The sequence below is a fragment of the Lampetra fluviatilis genome, chromosome 57 (assembly GCF_964198595.1).
Source record: "Lampetra fluviatilis chromosome 57, kcLamFluv1.1, whole genome shotgun sequence".
Classification (NCBI taxonomy): domain Eukaryota; kingdom Metazoa; phylum Chordata; class Hyperoartia; order Petromyzontiformes; family Petromyzontidae; genus Lampetra; species Lampetra fluviatilis.
In genome coordinates, this window is record NC_136331.1 from 6,281,807 (window position 1) to 6,303,377 (window position 21,571).

The window sequence follows — 21,571 nt, forward strand, 5'->3', positions numbered from 1 at the left end:
GGGGACGTCAGCGCCCGCCACAACGCCGGTGCCACAACGACCGCGAAGCCGGGGTGCGACGACGCCGTCGCCGCCGCACCCCGGGAGGTGCGGCCGGTCCCGGGGTGGGCGCAGTCTCGGGCGACCCGGCCGCCGACGCTCGCGAGGGCGTGGGGCGCCGGCAGGAGCCGCGACGAGGAGGACGACGGCGACCAGGACTACGCCAGCGACGCCCCCAGCGAGGCCGACGCCGGGGCGGCCGCCCCTCCCGCTGAGCGGCGCCGGGCCAAGCGGCCGACGGCGAGACCCGGCAGGGCGAGGCAACGGTGGCCGACGCCCGGGAAGCAGGATAGCGGCGGCGGCGAAGTGGAGAGCGCGCGACCGTCGCTGGCTCCCGCGCGGGACGGCACGGAGCCGGCGGGGGGTACCGGTGGACTCCGGCGAGCGGGGGACGCCGGGAGGGGTCCCCCGGCAGAGGGTGGGGATCCGCGTGGCCCCCCCCACGGGGATCCCAGGATCGGCCGCCCTGCTACTACGACAAACCCAGCGGTCGCAGATCGGACGTCGGGGGGCGACGGTCAGTGCACGTGTCGCTTGACGGGTTGTCGCGTTAGAGTGTAGTTACAGCCCCTTGAGCTCGCCCCGTGAGCTCACCCGCTCGCTCATCCGCTCGCTCGCTCGCCCGCTCGCTCACCCGCTCGCTCACCCGCTCACTCATCTGTCCATACACCGAATCGCTTTCTCACTCACTCGCTCATTTGCTCATTCGCTCATTCATTCATCCATTCAAATACTAACTCACACGTTGACTTATTATACACTCGTTGCACTCAATCAACCACTTATTCATCCATCCACACACTCCTTTGCCAACTCACTCACTCATCCTCTCTCCCACTCATTTACTCATTCATTCACTCACGTACTCACTCACTCACCCGCTCGCTCGCGCATTCATGAATACATCCATCCATATACTCACTCACTTATCAACTCACCAACTCACACACTCGCCTTTTCACGTCCGATCCACATACTAACATGCTCATGAAAACACGAAACCGCTCACTCATTCAATACTTTATCTATACACTCACCCACTCACCTCTTCACTTACACATATTCTCGCATGATCACTCAAGAACTAACTCGCACATTCACTCCACCTCTGACAAGTTCACTCACTCACCCACCACTTAGTCACTAACCCACCCATGTACACATTCACTAATTTACTCACTGACCCATTCAACCACAAATACACTTAATCAGTCACGCACTGAATAACTCACTCATTCGCTCATCCATTTATTTTCTCACTCGCACGTTAACTGATTATACACTCATATGCACTCACTCAATTAATCAACCACTCATTCATCCATCCATCCATACGCTAACTTGCCAACTCACTCACTTATCCTCACTCTCACCTACTCTTTTACTCACTCGCTCACTCACTCATTAACTCGTTTATTCATTCAATCATTTATCCATACTCACCCACTCACTGCTTCGCCTACCCATATACTAACTCGCATGCTCACTCAAGAACTAACACACACATTCACTCAACCTCTTACGAGTTCACTCGCTCACCCAACACTCGCTCACCCACTCATGCACTCACGGACTCAATCACTCACTCACTCATTAACTCGCAACATACATTGACTGACCTGCCCACTACTGACTCGTGCGTTTTATATATCCTTCCAGCAACATGGGCACACTCTTAAAACAACTATCAGTCATATTCTTAGGTTTTTTCGGTAAAGTCACGTAGATAAAAAAATTAAATTCACCTGAAGACGGGAAGCTTGTGTTGCCTCCGAAACGTCGTGATTTTTATTTTATTTTTTATTTTACTTTTATTAATTTTAATTTTTTATCTACGTGACTTTACCGAAAAAAACCTAAGAATATGAATCCTTGCACTCACGAAAGCTTCAAATCTAGAACTATCAGTCACTCACTAGGCTCGCTCGCTCACTCACCCACACGCACCCTCGCCCACCCATTCACCCAGCTCACTCACTCATTCACTCGCCGACTCTCTCACTCATTTCATTCACTTTCCCTCCCCATTGTACGTGTGTGTGTGTGTGTCATTGAGATTGTGCCCGAGTGAGAACCATGTAATTGTGTGTTCGGTGGGGGGGGGGGGAGTGGTGGCGTAGCGGTCGGCGCACTACACTACGAGCCGAGTGAAAACCCTGGCCACGGATAACATCAGTCGGAACCAGTCCTGGGCCTCGCCTAGGTTGACTTAGCCATCATTAATATCTGGTGCGCTGTGTAAACATCGGCAGCGGGGAGACAAAGGGCAGACGGGCGTAGTGCTGGCCACCACCTTCGTGCCCCGTGCCAGGTAACAGCACTTGCCCCAACTGCCTGTAGAGGTTATACGGGGGACCTTAGTCTTTGTCGTTGTGAAGTGCACCGAGTCTGGCACAAGTGCCGTGGCGCCTTGGTGTGTGCGCTCGTACGTGTACGTCAGAGGTCGCAAACGGGTTTTGATTCCTTACTCATACCCGTACCCGGCCGCACCAGGGTCGCAAACGGGTACCCGTACCCGTACCCGGCCGGGTACGGGTAGGGTACGGATATCGGGTACCTGATTGCGACCTCTGGGATGAAGCCATGTTGCAGGCGCGGGTGGGTTGATTCTAGAAACTTGAATTGTTTTATTTTTATTATTTTATTACTTCTCTTCTACGTGACTTTACCGAAAGAACCAAGAAGATGAATCCCTGCAGTCACGAAAGCTTTAAATCAAAAGAGACAAGACGTTGGGAAATGAGTGACAAACAGTTACTCACCAGTGACTCATGGCCTACCCGTACCCGGCCGCACCAGGGTCGCAAACGGCTACCCGTACCCGGCCGGGTACGGGTAGCCGGGTATCGGGTAGGGTACGGGTATCGGGTACCCGGTTGCGACCTCTGGTGTACGTACGCGTGGTGAACGTGCCACTCGGGTGAAAAAGGCGCGTGGTGCTGACCACCCACCCGTTCGTGTGCCGTTTCGGCTTTCATAGGTGCCACTCGCTAAGAGCGCTTGGCCCAGCTGCCTGTTGAGGCTACACGGGGAATCTGTGTCATTGTTTAACGTGCGTGTGTGTCTCTGTGTTCTCGCGGGTGCAGATGCAAGTGCAGGGAACTCGAAGCCTCATTCCAGCGGAGAAAGTGTCAAGTCGAGGGTCGGGTAACGTGCTCAGCCGCTCGCCGGCACACTCACTTATTTACTCACCACTACTTACTCACCTACTCACTCACCTATTCACACACTCACCTATTCACACACTCAATCTACACACCTACTCACTCATGGAATCACTCACCTACTCACTCACCCACCCACTTACTCACCTACTCACTCACCTATTCACTCACTCAACCTACACAGCTACTCATTAATCGAATCACTCACCTACTCACTCACTCACCCACTTACTCACCTACTCACTCACCTATTCACTCACTCAACCTACACATCTACTCACTTATCGAATCACTCACCTACTCACTCACCTATTCACTCACTCACCCTACACACCTACTCACTAATCGAATCACTCACCTACTCACTCACTCACGCACTTACTCACCTACTCACTCACTCACATAATCAACCTACACACCTACTCACTCATCGAATCACTCACCTACTCACTCACTCACTCACCCACTTACTCACCTACTCAGTCACATACTCACTAACTCACTCACTCACATACTCACTCACCTACTCTCTCACCTACTCACTCACATATTGTCACCCAACCCACAATGCACCGCACGAGGAGACAGCTGCTTTGCCGAGTAGCGTGTGCAGTACACGATGTTGTCCCACGTCTGACCGCATAACCACGGTGGCTCGGAGATGTTAACTCCCTCGCCTGGTATGCAGGAGGTCGTCGGTTCGATCCCGACTGTGACATGTTTATTTAGAATTTGCTTGTCTCTCTCCCTGTGATCGCGTGGCTTTTTCTGCAGGTGCTCCCGTTTTTTCCTCCACACACGTTGCTTTAGAATCAAAATGCGTTCAGAGTTCAGAGTATTAGGCTGCTATAAATGTCCACATGATGATAAGCCACTTCGTTGAGCTATCATCATTTGTGGCCAGGTCGCTTCTGATAAAGAGCCATATAGCTCAGTGGGCCTTACCTGTTAAAATAAAAAAAAATAGTTTAATCAACAACAACAAATGTTTAGTTTATAGCCGCGTTTGTGTGAATTAAAACCGCATGAAGCGAATCTTTTGGGTAGATATCGTTCAGCCAAAATCGCACAGACCGAACTGGCGTCGAGCGAGGGAGACGTGTGTGTACGACACTGCGATCTGCGAGATTGGATCGAGCCGTTCGTTCTCTCGTGCAACGGGACAAAAGACAAAGATCCCCCATATAGCCTTAACAGACTGTAGGGGCAAGTGCTGTTAGCGAGCACCTATGAAGGCCGGAACGGTACACGAGGGGGTGGGTGGCCAGCACCACGCCCGACCGCCTTTGTCTCTCTAGTGGCAATGTTTACACACCGCACCAGGTACTCATTTGAGGCTGAGTCGACCTAGGGGAGGCCCGTGACACTCACTCTACGTGCGTCTATTCGTCGTCGTCGTCATCGTCGTTGTCGTCATCGCGGTCTCAAGGTCCTGCCTTCCACGTCCGATATGGCACGCAAAACAAATCTGAAATTTCAATGAGGCTCTCTGTCTCTTACAAAAGATCGCCAGCAGTCCGGCGTGTGGGAGGCCGGGTTACGAGCAAATGATCGTGTGACTCGCACGCAAAAGGAGTGGTGACTCTGTGTCTGCGTACGAGCATTCCGTACCGTCACACGATAGCCTCACACTGCACCTAGCCTGGCGTAAGCGCTATGGTGATGTCACCGCCACTCGGTGATGAATAGTGGCTGTTCTTGTTGTTGTCTGACTGTGTGTGTGTGTGACTGCGTGGTGGAGCGGTAGTGTCGTGGTTAGCGCGCTGCGCTACGAACTCGGTCCCCCAAGTTCGATTCCAGTTCACGGCCAACACCAGTGACGATTATCTGAACCGGTCCTGGGCATTCCCTAGATCGACTCAACCTTAAATGAGTACCTGGTGTGGTGTGTAAACTTCGCCGCTAGGGAGACAAAGGCGGCCGGGGGTGCTGTTGGCCACCCACCCCCTCGTGTACCGTGCCCCAACAGTCTGCTGAGGCTATACTGGGGTCGTTTTTAAATCCTTTATATTAAGTTCACTTGCTTGCGCGCTTACGACCGTGCAAATCTTTCGGTCGTTTTTTTAACCCATTTCCCGTGATCCAATCGAGCTGACATTTTGCACACAGACTCGTTGTGCGTGACAATTTATTTTCGTGAAATTTCCAAAATTTTACACTTTTTAGGAAAACATAAATTATATTTAATGACCAATTGCTTAATGGTGGCAGGCAATCATCTGACCCATAGGTGGCAGCCATCTCAAGCCAGAGGACGAGAGGACTCTAGCCGCCCGTTTCAAAGACCAATGTGGGCTGGGTTGTGGCCCATTGAACACGCATATAAAGGATTTATAGTGAAAAACTTTGTTTTTACGGGTTTATTTTTTTGTTCTTTAGAGCGGTAGTGTAGCGGTCAGCACGCTGCGTTACGAACCCGGCCACCCGGGTTCGATTCCCGCACACGCTGAACGCCAGTGACGATTATCTGAACTGGATGTGGGCCCCACTTACGTCAACTCAACCTTAATTGAGTATCTGCGGCGGTGCGCAACTCAACATCGTCACCGGGGAGACAAAGGCGGCCGGGCGTGGTGCTGCCCCCCCGAAACAACCTGTTGTAGGCTACTCGGGGGATCTTAGTCTCTGTGTGGGTGTCTCAATTCCGTTGTTCTCACACCGCTTGGCTCAAATCCCGAAGATGCATTCCTCGACCCCAAGGCCGTAATTAAAATGTCCCCCCCCCCCCAATATATTGCTATAAAATAGATTTCTGTTTATGTGATGTGATTGCGGTTATAGTTGACCTTTATTAATCCCTAATCTCTGACATTACATACAATGAAACAAGAAAAGGTAAAAAAGAAAAAACAGAGCAATGTAATACAATACACTATTAGACATTAATGTTAAAAATAATTAAAAAGTCAATCCTATGTGTAAGTGAATTTTTTATATTTTAGGCAGTGAATTTCAAATTTATATAAATTACATTTGTATTTTCCCCACAATTTTTCGTGGCCGGCGCATGCCGCTCCCATTCTAACCTCTGGCCCCCTCACCATGCCCCCTCACTCTGCCCACCCCCAATCCCAAGAACGCAACTCTCGTGGCTTTTTGCGTCTCAGTACCGACCCCGCAAGCCCAGACTTGCGCGGCTCTGGCGGGCGCTCTTTTCAGCCGCCTCTGTTGTGTTTGTTCTCTCTAATCTGAGCTCACCAAAGCCAGCATCGGTGTTTCTAGGCAGCCGCCCACTCTTGTTTGGCCGGGGTAGGGGCCAGGTGGCGTTAAGGGCCCCGTGGTGGCGGTGGTGGTGGGGGCGCAGGGGAGAGAGTGCGTGCGAGAGCGGGGAGAGGAGAGTTGAGAGAGAGAGAGGAGGGGAGAGGAGAGCTGAGAGAGAGGGAGAGGAGAGAGTGCGTGTGAGAGGGGAAGGACGGCGGAGTCGCCAGCGTGGCCGGCAGAAACTTCTTGTCGTCTTCGGGACGCGTCGCGACGCTCTAAACTCCGGTACGGAGGCCGGAGCTGATGGCACCGGCGGCACCGCGGGGGGCTGACTCGCTTGGCCGGCACAAGTGTCCCGCTCGCGGTGGTGGTGGTGGTGGGGGGGTGGCGGTGGTGGGGGTGGGGGTTTGTGGGGGAGGGGGTGGGGGTGGAGGTGGTGGTGGTTGTGGTGGGGGTGGTGGTGGGGGTGGAGGTGGTGGTGGGGGGGCGGGTGGTAGGGGTGGTGGTGGTGGAGGGGGTGGTGGGGGTGGTGTGGGTGGTGGTGGTGGTAGTGGTGGTGGGGGTGGTGGAGGTGGTGGTGGGGGGGCGGGTGGTAGGGGTGGTGGTGGAGGGGGTGGTGGGGGGGCGGGTGGTAGGGGTGGTGGTGGAGGGGGTGGTGGGGGGTGGTGGTGTCGGTGGTGGGGGTGGTGGTGGTAGTGGTAGTGGTGGTGGGGGTGGTGGTGGTGGTAGGGGTGGAGGTGGTGGTGGTGGAGGTGGTGGAGGGGGTGGTGGTGTGGGTGGTGGGGGTGGAGGTGGTGGTGGGGGGGTGGTGGTGGTAGTGGTGGGGTGGTGGTGGTAGTGGTGGGGGGTGGTGGGGGTGGTGGAGGTGGTGGTGGAGGTGGTGGATGTGGTGGTGGTGGGGGTGGTGGTGGTGGGGGTGGTAGTGGTGGTGGTGGGGGTGATGGTGGAGGAGGTGGTAGTGGTGGTGGTGGTAGTGGTGGTGGATGTGGTGGTGGTGGGGGTGGTGGTGGTGGGGGTGGTAGTGGTGGTGGTGGTGGTGGGGGTGGTAGTGGTGGTGGTGGGGGTGATGGTGGTGGTGGTTGCGGAGGTGGTGGTGGTGGGGGTGATGGGGTCGGCATCGCGATGCGTCCGACGCGGTCTTGGCGTGACGGCTGCTCGCAGGAGAGCAAGGAGGGGAGGGGCTGGGGGGAGGGGCGGGGGGAGGGGGGCAGAGACGGGGGGGGAGGGGCGGGGGAGGCGGGGGGGGGGCAGAGACCGGGGGGGGGGGGGGGATAGCCGGTGGGGGGGAGGGAGGCGGTTCGCGTGATTGAAGGCAAACTGGAACCTTTGTGCCGGAGTACAAAACACGAAACCCAAAGGCCCCGCCACCCCCGTATCTGCTCGAGAGCGAATCGGTCGAGGCCGTGCGGTGAAATCCCACAGGTTTGTTTTTGTCGTGGAGTTGTTGCAGAAAGAAACGAGGTCCCACCGCTCCTCCCATCGCCAGCAACGGTCGCCATGGCGACGCTATGTGAATCAGGGCCTCCAGGTGCAGCCGCGTGAACGTGGAGTTGTCGCTGCTTTGACTCGCCCTATTACAGGTTTCAGCACTTGGGGGCCGTCCATAAATGACGTCACGCACCTAGGTGGTGTGGGGGGGGGTCAGACATTTGTGACGATGTGTGACATCAAAATGCGCAACTTTAAATAAATATAGACAACACGTTCTACTTAATTAAATAGACTTTTAATACATGTTTTCTACAACATCAGAGTGCAGCGCCACATTAAATACGCACTACAATGACAGTAGTTTAAAGCGATTTGAAGCATGTTTTTTTTTATTTAAACTATTTTTTATTTTACACGATAAGGCCCACTGAGCTATGTAGCTCTTTTTGGAAGAGAAACTGGCCAGAAATTATGCCTCACCGAAGTGGCTTATGGTAGCCAAATAGCTCTAAACGTGTGGTGACGTTGATTCTAAATGTGAATGGAAAACCGGAGTACACGGAGAAAAATCCACGTGACCACGGAGAGAGAGAGAGACACGCAAACTCCAAATATGCAGCAGCAGGCGTCAAGGTCGGGATTGAACCCACGACCTCCTGTACACCAGGCGAGGTAGTTAACATCTCGCCACCGCACAGGGTGGGGGGAGCCCTCTCATCCAGCAGTGGATGGAACAAGGGCTGTGGGAGTACAAGGCGAGGTGGCGTGAAAGTGACGCGGCGATTATGGTGGCGACGGTGGTTGGAGAGCGGGCCCTCTCAGTCCTCGGGTCACGAGTTCACGTCCCTGTGTTCCGTGTGCCCTGGCCACGTGTCACGTCCCAAGCACCTGTTCCATCCACCAGTCTTTAATGTCTCGTGTCCCATAGCCGTCGTTTCACTGCATCGTACGTCCCACGTTCCGTGCCCTGTATACCATGTCCAGTGTCCCGCATTTCGTGTTTTGTGCGTCCACGTCGCCACGACACGTCCCATGTCCCGTGACGCGTGTTCCATGCAGCATGATCTTTACTCCTCGTGTCGTGTCCCATGACCCACGTGCCATGTGTCCGGTGTGCCGCGAGAAGGCAGGAGGGAGCCTACGGACTTGTGGACAGGAGGGACCTCAAGCTTCCGGCCTCCGCCCTGGAGGGTGCGGGGAGCAGTCACGGGGGGCCAGGAGCCCCCGGTGGCCCCGCGAGCCAGGAGGAGCAGCGCTCGGCCGAGTGGGAGGAGATTCAGGTGAAGCGGAGCGTGGGCCCGGGGACATAAGCCGTACGCAGTGAAGCGGAGCGTGGGCCCAGGGATGTAGGCCGTACGCTGAAGTCACCGTGGATCAACACAATGGGCCCCACAGCTGTGCAAGCCAACTGATGCTGCTGCCAAGGACATGGAGGCATTCTAGATTTGAAGTTTTCGTGGCTGCACTTTGTGCGCAATGAGCACGACCTTGCGATGCATTCGTTCAGTAACCGGAAGCCAAAGCAGCTCAGCAAGTACTTGGACGGATATGGTCACATCTTGCGGTGCCCGTCACGATGCGTGCCAGTCAATGTTGTACACGCCGCAGCTTCAAATGGCACAGTGCATAAGTGTCTCTAAGCTAGATTTGAAGTTTTCGTGACTGCAAGGGTCCATACTCTTTGTTTTTTTCGGTAAAGTCACGTGGGTTAAAAAAGAAAACAAATTAATTAAATCACGACGTTGCTGTGACGGTGCCACCTGAGGACGGAGGCTTGTGTTGCCTCCGAAACGTCGTGATTTAATTTATTTTATTTTTTACCTACGTGACTTTACCGAAAAAACCAAAGAGGACATGGAGGCAGTTGTGAGGTTGAGTCATCTGCCTGGTTGATCCTGTGGTGCAGCGTGTCTGTGTTTGGTTACTATAATTCATTTTTAGAAGGTATTATTTCTCAGCGGTGGCCGGGTGCAGTGGCCGATCTCTGGTAAATAGATGGTGACACTGGGCAGGAAGGGCTCCAATGAGCTTTTGGCTTTTATTTCACGGGCATCCTGCGTGGGTACCGATGGAGTTCACGTTGATGATGATCACGTTAATGAGCGTGTTTATGATTGTGATACCGACGATGACAATTAACACCTGATTGATGTATTTAGGTGTTAATTGTGGCACTCGTTGATCATGCGATAACGATAATAATTACGTTTTAAGTTGATGATTGGTGACAATAATGCGAACGATGAGGATTGTGGCAATTGTAACGATGGCAGTGGTAATAATATTCTTGATGATAATCTGACTCTGGTGTTGACATTTTTAGAGGTTAAAACGTCAGCTGTGGGAGCTGCAACAGGCCGTGAAGAAAAAGGAGCGGCACTGGGAGGGTCCCAAGGCAGAGCTCCACCGTGGAGCCCGGGCACTGAGTCCACACCAAGAGGCAGCCCGACATGTGGACAAAACAACAGCTGGGCCAGGCATGGAGCTCCACCGTGGAGCCCGGCCGTTTAGTCCACACCAAGAGGCAGCCCGACATGTGGACAAAACAACAGCTGGGCCAGGCATGGAGCTCCATCGTGGAGCCCGGCCGTTTAGTCCACACCAAGAGACAGCCCGACATGTGGACAAAACAACAGCTGGGCCAGCCATGGAGCTCCATCGTGGAGCTCGGCCGTTTAGTCCGCACCAAGAGGCAGCCCGCCATGTGGACAAAACAACAGCTGGGCCAGGCATGGAGCTCCACCGTGGAGCCCGGCCGTTTAGTCCACACCAAGAGGCAGCCCGCCATGTAGATGTGACAACATCAGGGCCAGGCATGGAGCTCCACCGTGGAGTGCAGCCCTTGAGCCCACGCCTAGAGACAGCCCGGCATGTGGACAAGATGAGAGCTGGTCCAGGCACAGAGCTCCGCCACGGGACTCTCCCGACTGCCGCCACACGCCCACGCCTCCTCTACAAGGAGGAGCCGAGCGACGGAGCGGCCGCGCTGGCGCCGCGCTGGCCCACCGCCCGCAGCAAGACCCCCACGCTGCCGAGGCCACCCGTCCCCGCCGACGGCCCCGACGTCGACGCCGCCCCGCGCGGCGGCGGCCGGGCCGCCGACTGGCGGGGCCCCGTACCGGCGAGCGTCGACCGGCGGGGCGAGCAGCTACCCCCGACGCGGGGAAACTCCTTCGCCGGCGGCCCCCGTTCGCTGTCGGAGCCGGCGCACGCCGCCGACCCTCCCCCGGGCGCCGAGTCGCGGCCCAAGACGCCGGTGCGGGCGACGCGGCCGGGCCACGACCTCTTCTACCGCGATGCCGAGCCCGGCTTCGACCCCGGCCCTTTCTCGGGCCGCGGCCACCGCTCCAAGACGCCGAACCCCTCGGCCGGCGGCGGGCGGCGCGCCGCGGACGCCGTTCCCCGCTCCAAGACGCCCAACCCCGAGGCGCCGTCCGCGCGTCTTCGCGGGGAGGCGGCCGCCTCGAGCCGCCACAACGGCCTCGGTGGGGGGCCCTCGCGCGCCGGGGGAGCGCACCGGCCCGGCGGCGCGCCGGCCCCCGACCGGGCCTCGCCGGTGCCGGAGTGGCACCGCCCGGCGGCCGGCCCCCACGGGGACCCGGAGCTCGCGTGGCGGCGCTCGGGGGCCGTCCCGTCGCCCACCGCCGTGACGTTCGCGCCGGACCGGGCGCGCCGATCCAAGACCCCGAACCCCGGCGGCGAGGCCCGTGCGGCCCCCGGGGTCGGAGCGCGTGGACCCTCGCCGGGCCCGCGCGTGACCGGGCCCCGCACCCCCGTGCCCGCCGCTCCCACGGGAACGACCGTGGCCGCCGGGGCTCAGCGAGCGCGGACGCCACTGGAGCTGATGGCCAGCGTGAGTGGGGGGCCGTGAGGTGTGGTGAGAGTGTGGTTCGTGCTGTGCGCGTATGTTGTGTTTGCCACGGCAATATGTAAGACTTTACGGTGTTGCCTTGCTCTGTGTGTAAGTGTGCGGGCTAACATTGCTGCTTGCTAACAGCACTTGTCCCAACAGCCTGTTGATGGCTATACCGCAAATTATTTGTCTCTGTCACTAAAAGTCTCCAAGGCGGGCGAAATCTTCCTTGCTTAAGGCCGAAAAGGATTTTTCAGCCGACACCTTTTGACGAACAACCACAAGTACAAACAGGGGCTCACGTTTACCACAGTGGCAGACGTGACCCACCGACAATCAGAAGCGGCGTTGTTGCCAGCTCGAAAATATTCCCACCCCCCCCCTCCCCCACTTCGGGTAGTCGATAAGTGCGCCGTGCCAGCCTTCGTTGGAGCTCGCAAACGTCACTTGACCCAGCCGTCCGTGGAAAGTCTTCGCCTTGACCTTTGCCCCTTTTTTTGTGACTGCAGCCTGCCCACCGTCTGGAATCGCCGCATTTGGGAGGAGTTGGTTTCCACGACGACCGAGAGGCCGACGACGATATCCAGCAAGAGATCCTGTATCCGGACGGGAAGGTGCGTGGCCAAAGCGCGTGTGAGCGCGCGCGCGTACGTACGCATCGCGCACGTACCGCTCGTTCAGTCGGCCGGCTTCCGCACGGCGAGTAAGTCCTCGCAATACCTTGAGCAGGTAAACCGTGTTCTCTATCTAACAACGGTTATATTGTGGTGGTGGGGGGTGGAGGGGTGAGGAGGGGTGGTGGGCGGGGTGTTCCATGCAAATTTAAGGAAAAAAACACGGATATTAAAATCGCACTCCCAAAGCTCCGATATTGAACAGCGTGCAGCGCCGACTTGCAGGCAGCTGCACGTCCACATGGCACGGAGACGTAATTCCTGCGACGTTCAGTTCATATTATAATATGCAGGATATTTCTTTATTTTAAATGAAAACATTCAAAGAAAAGAGATTTTTTTTTAAATGGAAATTTATTATTAGAGCATGTAAAATATTAAAAAATTGAGCTGCGCATTCTCTTAGAAAAGTAACGCCACGCTGCAGCGGTGCAATTGTTGAGAGGTCGGCAACACCGCACGTGAAATCTCAGGGGTCGCCGGTTCCATTCAATGTCCCGGCGTGGCAGTTGAAACAAGCGGCGCAAGTTGCTTCACCCTTAAATCCACACCGCTCCCTCCCTCTTGCCTCTGTTCCGACAAGCAGCGTAACGTTGCTCCGCCAGCGATGAGTCGACTGGCAGGTGGCACGCGGTGGGGTAAAGTGTGAGTTACTGCCACCCCTTTGGAGACGTCTTGCCCGGTGTGTGCACACTCCAGAGTGGCGAACACACCCCAAGCAGCAGTGGCTAGAGCAAGTAACAGCTGGGCTGCAACAACAACAACAACAACCGCCATTCGCCACTAAGTGGCAGCGACATCACCACGGCGCTTGTGCCAGGCTATGTGCACGTTAAGGCCGCCACGCAAAGTGTCGGAAAACCCGCCGGCGGGAGGTCACGGGACAGACCGAGCAGGTGCTATGGCTTGACTGACTGAGACGACTGCCCGACGCACCATCCTGTGCCCCCTACTGTGCCAACGAGGGGGCTGGGTTGCACACACAGATAAGCAGCATAAAAGCTGTGATGGTCCAGTGCTCAGGGGAATCACTTTGTAACTAATCTGAATCTTTATTTTGCACTGGGGGAGGAATCCGATGCGCTATGACTCTCTCTTATCGCAGATGTTCCAGTCGGGGGTCGAGTTCGCCAGTTACATCAACTCACGCGGAATCTGTCTCAAGAAGCTAAGCAGTGGTTTTTGGGGCCTGGATAAGTGCTCGGATGGGCGACCACCATGCACAGCAGGTTGTTACAGGTTGCTGTGGGGCGACGTGGTCAGCGCTAGATGGCATGGCAGGAAAAGCCCATTGTTTCTCTGTACTGTAGCCCATATTCTTGGTTCTTTCGGTAAAGTCACGTAGATAGAAAATAAATAAAAAAATAAATAAAATGTCAATTTTTTATTATTTTCAATTTATTATTTTTACATTTTAATAACATTTTAATTTTTTTATTTTTTTTTATTTTCTATCACCGTGACTCTACCGAAAGAACCAAGAATATTAATTCCTGCAGTCACGAAAGTTTTAAGTCAAAATGTACCGTAGCTCTTTTCTCTCCCCCGCATTAACCAGCCCGCACCGACCCGCGTGATGAAGTATGGTTACATAACCCCGCAGAGTGGTGGAGAGGCGCTCCTCCAGCAGTGGATTAACAAAAAGTGCTTCACGTGTATACTCCATGTACAACATGTAAAACAATAATAATGCAGATGTCACGGAAAAAAAACACTTGATAACCCACAAAGCTCAACGTCCAGAAAGTCGGGGTTTGTTGTGAGTGGGTGGATTCAGTGACTGAAGCTAATGAATTATTAAATGTAATGCCCGGCCGTGCGTGGAAACGTTATACTATTGTACAAAAGTATCAGGAGTGAGTTATTACGTGTAAAAGAAACCGGGTGGATAACCTCAACGTATATACACGGGGTGTTTTAAAAAGATGGGCCCGATTTGAAATCGCTATATCTTTGAAATTGGGTCCATCTTTGTGAAACACGCTGTACACTGCACGTGCACATCATGCAGTACGAGTGGGCAGCCCGTCCTGCAGACGGGGTCACGTGACACACTCGCCTGACCCTCGTAACGCAACCACCGCTTCACCCGACGGCATTCACCAGTCAGCTCACGCCTCGCCTGACCCTGACCACTCCCCGAGTTCGGACAACAGACTGGGCAGGTTGGCCCTCACCCGCTCCCAAACCTCACCCCATACAAGAGGACTCGCCTATCCATTGTATCATTTTGTAGCGGGGCTCAACTTCACGCGACGCCCTGTTACAAATGTTAGAGTTGATCGGTTCAAGGTCGTGGATGCTCCGGGAACCAGATTGCAGGCGCTCGCAGTCTCCGGCTGGGACTTGCTCCCCGCCAGTCGTCCGCTCTCTCGCGTCGCCTCACCGCGCCCCCTCCACCCCGTTAACAGCCGCACCTTCGATCGCAATCGGTGTCCGGCCGCCAGCATTGCTCGCGATTAAACGCATCTTCGCTCCGTCAACTCTTACCGGAACCTCTAAGGTCCTGGACGATGCTGGCGTCTGACCACTTTTGCTAGAAGTGATCTTGCCACGTGAAGTGCTTGAAAGACACTGGCATCTGACCATTATTCAAACATTCTCTCTCTCTCTAGTAGTAGGTTTTTACCCTTTAAACTGGTACAAAAACTGACACCTTTATACAAGGCATCATGTTTGCAATAACCACAACACAAGCAGTCAAAATGCAAACAAAAAGAAACAACTCTGATAATGATAGTGATATGCACTGTCCTTGAAGTTGATTGGTCCACACCCGAGACAGCTTTTCTTAGAGCCTAGTCTCCATTGGTGTTGGACCAGATGACGCCAAAAGGCATACAAGGTTGTACGCCATTGGTGTGGACCAATCAACTTCAAGGACAGTGCATATCACTATCATTATCAGAGTTGTTTCTTTTTGTTTGCATTTTGACTGCTTGTGTTGTGGTTATTGCAAACATGATGCCTTGTATAAAGGTGTTAGTTTTTGTACCAGTTGAAAGGGTAAAAAACTACTACTATATTTGCCACTGGTAAAGGAGATGTCTCATAGTGTAAATCTCTCTCTCTCCACATGAAGCTCCTGAAGGATAATGGCACGTGTTTCTATATTTTTTCCCGTCCATGGAATTCTCAACAGCCGATGGTGAAACCACGATTCTGCTCACCTCCGCTCGTCTTCGGCTTGCAAAGTCCAGCCCTCGGCTCCGTAGAGAAGCGCAGGTCGAACGGGCCACTTTGTAAAAGTGCACGTTGCCATGAATCATTGCACGTTGCTCTTTGTGAACCTGCTCGTTGGGTACAGCTGCCATTTATTTTTGCATGGGGTGCATTTTGTAAAACGTGTTAGCTTTGGCGTGGTGGCCGTGCTTGCATCTGGACATGTGAGATATTTATATAAAGTGCACGTTGTGACTTCCTTGCATGTGGATGCGCTTTGTAAATGCGCGTGCTGGCATGCGAGCGTTCGTGTGCTTTTTTTGTTGTTGCCGTTGTTGGGTGCAAGTTTGTAAACGTTTGTAAACTCGGTGTGGCTGTCGGGCATGTGATGGGATTAACGACTCGCCGACCGTTGTATTTTCCCCCTGGGAGTTATTTGTATCATGTGACACACGCACGCGCACATCGAACCGCGCGCGTCAAGATCACCGGTCTTTTACAACCCGTGCACGTTTACAAGAACATTTTTCTGCGTAATTGTTTTAAGCCGTAATGCTACCGAAATAATAAAGATGGGGAGATACAAAAAAAGAACGAGACAGGAGGTTTGAGACGATAATCACGAGATGTACTAATTGTACCAAAAAATAAATCGGTTCTTGAATCACATCGTGGCACAAAATTCCGACGAACCAAATCGTCTGGCTCGTGACACGCGACGCGCTTACTGGCCGTGCCTGTATTAGCGAGCTCTCTGTCACCGCATCTCTGCGTCTCCCTATCAAAACTTGTGTGTCCATGTGTGTTCCCATGTGTGGAGCGGTAGTGTAGTGGTTAGCGCGCTGCGCTATGATCCTGGCGACACGGGTTCGATTCCCGCTCACGGCCAACACCAGTGACGATTATCTAAACCGGTCCTGGGCCCTCCCCTAGGTCGACTCAGCCTTAAATGAGTACCTGGTGCGGTGTGTAAACATCGCCACTGGGGAGACAAAAGCGGTCGGGCGTGGTGCTGGCCACCCACCCCCTCGTGTACCGTTCCGGCCTTCATAGGTGCTCGTTAACAGCACTTGCCCCTACAGTCTGTTAAGGCTATACAGGGGATCTTTGTCTTTGTGTCCCCGTACACCCCCGTGTGTCCCCCCGTGCGTCCAACCACGTGACCCCCCCCCCACGTGACCCCACCCTCCCCCCGCGTGACCCCCCCCCCCCCCCCGCGTGACCCCTTCCCCCCGCGTGACCCACCCCCCCGGCAGGTGGAAATGGTGCTGCGGAGCGGCCGGCGCATGGTGCAGTTCCGCAACGGCACCCGCAAGGAAGTGAGCGCGGACGGCCACACGGTGACCGTGGCGTTCCCCAACGGCGACGTCAAGAAAACCACCGACGACCAGCGCGTGGTGAGCGCTCCGTTGCCGGGAGGGGGGGCGGCCGGGAGGGGGGGCGGCCGGGAGGGGGGGCGGCCGGGAGGGGGGGCGGCCGGGAGGGGGCAGCCAGGGTGGGCCGCTTTCCGTGACAGCCACCCGCCATGGGAATGTGGAATTTTCCACCGATGGCTCGTCCAAATCGGCCAGCTGATTGTACTGTGTGTGTGTGTTACTGCCATACGTAGCCAACCGCGTGTCTATGGGATTTGGTTTTTGTATATCTGGCTCGTAACTTTTTGGCCACTCCACCGCCTCTCCTGTAATAATCAAAATCCGGCGAAATGTTGGGATTGTAGTCTGGGGTATGGAGACCGAACGGATTTATTTGAATGTATTTTATCTACGATGATTTTTACTTGTTATGTGCATTTTTTTGTCGTTATTTATGTATTATATTTTTGTTTTGTTTGCTAAGTAGTGGGGTTTTGTTTTTATATTTGCGTACGGATACTGGATAATTGATCTGCAGCATTGTGGGATGCAATTGCATGAATGACGCTCTATAAAATGAAATTATTATATAATTAATGCACAGCGTTGTGAGATGCTGTTGGCACGAATGACGCTGCTATATAAGATGAAAGTGTTATTACAGTAACGTGGCGAGTTTTTTGGGGTTTGTGTTGCGCGCTGCTGCCAATACCAGTCCCGGAGTTTTGTGTTTAACCGCGGGTTGATTCTTGCATCTGTCCCTGCGCCTCTCATCGCTGCTTTGTCAGAGGCATGGTGGGAAAAAGAAGGTGGGATAGGAGAGCGAGTGAGAGGAGATCAACAAGTCGAGAGAGAGGGTGTAGGAGCAGAAGGGGCGCACTGCTTGAGACTTGAGCGATTTGGACACGAGAAGCAGATGGAGGAGACCGGTTCTACCAAGATGTTCAATGACGCTGGGGTTTGGAGGGCAGTCGACCGAGCGGCAGGAGACTAGAAAATGATGGAGGCACACATGGATGGGAAAATATGAAGGCGTGGAGCGATGTTTGGCTGCCACCCGATCCCGGCGATGCCTGGAAATGCCCGGAAACTGGGACACCGATGATGGTTGATGACGATAATTAATGTTTATGGCAGCGGTTATTGATTGACGACGATGATGGTGGCTTGGGACCACGAGTGAGCATCATTGCCCTCTTGTTTATTTGAGCCGAGTGACACTGCAGCTGTGGTTACACTACTTTACTGGCATCTATTGGATGTTGATGATAATAATAGTGAGGCAGGTGCTGGGTACATAGGTGTTTGGACGGCTGCCCCCGTGTAGATGAGCAGGGTGTGATGGTCCAGTTATCTGAGAGATGCCGGATAAGGCCCATGTCATGTGACTTTCATGACCTGTCGCTCAATCTCTCTCTCTCTCTCTTTGTCTTGCTCCCTTCCAGGTCTACTACTATGCGGAGTCGCGGGTGACACACACAACGTACCCCGACGGCACTCAGCACGTGCGCTTCCCCAGCGGGCAGACAGGTAACGAACGAGGGTGTGGACACCACGGTAGCGGGGGGGGACACCACGGCAACGCACTACCACGCTGTACTACCGCGTATGTGTGCGGACTGCCGAGCGGTGGTGCTGTGGTTAGTGAGCCGTGTTATGAACCCCCCCCCGGCGCGCTTGAGTTTGATTCCCGGTCACGCCGAACATTTGTGGCCTAGCATTAGGCCTCGCCTAGGTTGACTCAGCTTTAAATGAGCATCTGGGGCAGTGTTGACTACAGCTCTGGAGAGATAAAGAAGGCCGGGGGTGGCTCCTGACCACACAGCTCTCCTCGTGCGCCGTGCCGGCCGGAATAGATGCTCACGAACAGAACTTGCCCCTGACCGATCTGTGCAGGCTATACGTGGGGATCTTTGCTTTTGTACGTTTGTTGAACTTCTGTCGCACCGTACGTAGCCAACCGTGCTCATAATCGGAGGTGCGGGGGAAGGACAACAAACTAAACACTAAAAGCAGTTCTAACAAATGAGTTTCAATCTAGATTATTTAAAAGTGCATAGCTCCAGTAGCTTCCTAATATCTGAAGGAAGAGCGTTCCAGACGGCCGCAGAAGTGCATCTGAAGGGCCGCGATGCGGTGACCACCGTCTTTTTTCGAGGACGCCCGGAGTTTGCGCGAGGGTTTATGCCCCTTGAGGAGATCGGCACTACCCGTGCCGCGCTGTGCCCGCGCGCTGCCTTGACAGAAACCCAGCATGTGGACGGTCGCAAGGAGATCGTGTTCCCGGACGGGATGGAGCGACTCATCCACCGCGACGGGCACGAGGAGAGCCGCTACCCCGACGGCACTCGCGTGCGCACCGCCAGGTACCGCCCTGGCACGACACTCGCCCGGCACGACACCCAGCGAGCTCGTGACGCGGTCAGCGTGCTACTTTCCTGGTGTGTCACCCACCCAGCGTGACACACACCCAGTGGGACACACACCTCGTGTTGCATTCAGTATGTTCACTTTCCTAGTGTGACACACACCTCGTGTTGTATTCAGTATGTTCACTTTCCTAGTGTGACACACACCTCGTGTTGCATTCAGTATGTTCACTTTCCTAGTGTGACACACACCGCGTGTTGTATTCAGTATGTTCACTTTCCTAGTGTGACACACACATGGGGGGCACGAATAATTGTACGTGTTACAATCAATGTGTTAACTTTCCTAGCGTGCTACTAACTCGGTGTAATACGAAGCCAGTGTGACACACACCCGGCCTGACACCTGAGGTCTGCCACTAACCCGGTGTACGACCACACGACGACGACTACGACGACGATGACTACGATGACTACGACGACGACGCAGGAACGGCGAGAAGGTGATCGAGTTCGCCAACGGGCAGCGAGAGGTGCACACGGCGCAGTACAAGCGCCGCGAGTACCCCGACGGGATGGTCACCACGCTGTGGGCCGGCGGCCGCCAGGAGACTCGCTACCCCACGGGCCTCGTGCGCGTGCGTGACCGCGGCGGCGGCGGTGCCAGCGCCGCCTCGCCGGCACCGTCTACGCACGCCGCCCCGCCGGCGTCTCCGGCACGAGGCCTGCAGCCCCGCGGACGTCCCACGAGCCCCCGGGCCTACCCAGGGCTCGGCGGCGGCGGCGGTGGCGGCGCGCGCAGGGTGTGAGGTCGGGAGGCGGCCTGCCGGGAGGGGCGGGGGTTGCGGGCGGCGTAGCTATCGGGTGTGCAGGCGGTGCAATTGCATCGGGGCCCATGGGCCAGACAGGCTCAGGAAGCCGGCGGTGAGCCCCGTGTCATTCCTTGAGGGCCCATGCCAGCCGCGCTGCGCCAACCGCGCTGCGCCAACCGCGCTGTGCCAACCGCGCTGTGCCACTGGCAGGGTGGTGAGGGTGGCGACCCCGCACGTGACGATGAATCGGTTCACCGGTTATGATTGATTCTTGCGCTCATGATATACGCATCAAATCGTGAAAGTGAGAAGTGCAAGTTTGAGAAGTTTTATACAAATGATGTGTCGTCATCATCATTGCTATCATTATTATTGTTGCATTCAGGTGAACGGAGTGGACCGTAGAGCTGTTGTTTGAGTCGCGTCTTCCTTTAACTCGGGGGGGTGGGGAACCTTTCACCTTACCGAGGGCCGAACGCTACTTTGAAAAACCTTTGGCGGGCAACCCCCACACGTTAGCGAGCGCACACCGTGGCGCTATCCGGCATGACCGTGAAAAGTGTCGCACGTGTCGGCTGAGTATGACGAGGCCCTCGCAGTGGTGAAAGTGATCGAACGCGCTCAATGTACAAACACAGAGTTGCCAGGTCCACGATGTTCCCCCTCCGGTGCCCGCCGAGCGCCGCTAAGACGCTTGCAGCGACGGTTACAAATATCGTTTGTGGGACGCTTCGAAACGGCAGTATGTGCGTTGAGCCTCTTTCGCTCGGCACGTAGCCAAGCACGCTAATCAGAGGTGCGGCGGAAAGGACGACAAGCTTAAACACAAAAAGCAGTTTTAAAGAAATTCGTTTTAAATCTAAACGATGATTTACAAGTGCATAGCTCCAGTGGCTTCCTAACACCGGAAGAGCGTTCCAGACGGCCGTAGAAGAGCATCCGCAAGCGCCGTGCGATGCGGTGACCGTCTTTGTTCGATGGCTGAGCCAAAGAGCCGCTGCTGCGAGGTCTCCTACGAGGTAGGCCTACGACCACACGAGGCCTATGGGGTAGGCCTACGACCACACGAGGCCTATGGGTTAGGCCTACGACCACACTGGGCCTACGAGGTAGACCAAGTGTGGTCGCAGTGGCCGTGCGAAGAAAAGTCGCAGGCCAGATTCGCTTCCCCAGCCCTGCTTGAAGTGGTCCCAGCCGTGATCCCAGCAAGGAAATCATTCTTACGACAGGGTACTAATGTCTATATTAATAGTAATAACCACAGGCATTACAACGCTAATATCCAAACGTGTATTGGCGACTGCGTGTGCACTCAACGGGACAATGCGTTAATGTAGAAATCTTGGACTTTCCGACGTGATTCCGTGTAAGCTGGCACGGGTAGGCCTCATGAAACGACTGAGTTTATGCCGTCGTTTTGGAGTCCCATTGGTCATCGTTGTCATCATCATCATCGTCATGAAACACCCCACGTGATTCTTAAACAGAGCTATACAGCACAACTGCGAAAA

The 21,571-nt window shown here is 54.9% G+C and overlaps 1 protein-coding gene across 1 annotated transcript; it reads left to right on the forward strand.

Moving 5' to 3' along the window:
- Positions 1-1,903: 1,903 nt before the first annotated feature.
- Positions 1,904-20,057, forward strand: LOC144950352 (uncharacterized). Its single transcript, XM_078880468.1, has 9 exons — positions 1,904-1,913; positions 3,126-3,186; positions 8,962-9,115; positions 10,159-11,688; positions 12,198-12,302; positions 16,781-16,921; positions 18,325-18,409; positions 19,125-19,245; positions 19,739-20,057. The coding sequence occupies exons 1-9, from the start codon at positions 1,904-1,906 to the stop codon at positions 20,055-20,057; spliced, it is 2,526 nt and encodes an 841-aa protein (XP_078736594.1).
- Positions 20,058-21,571: the final 1,514 nt, after the last annotated feature.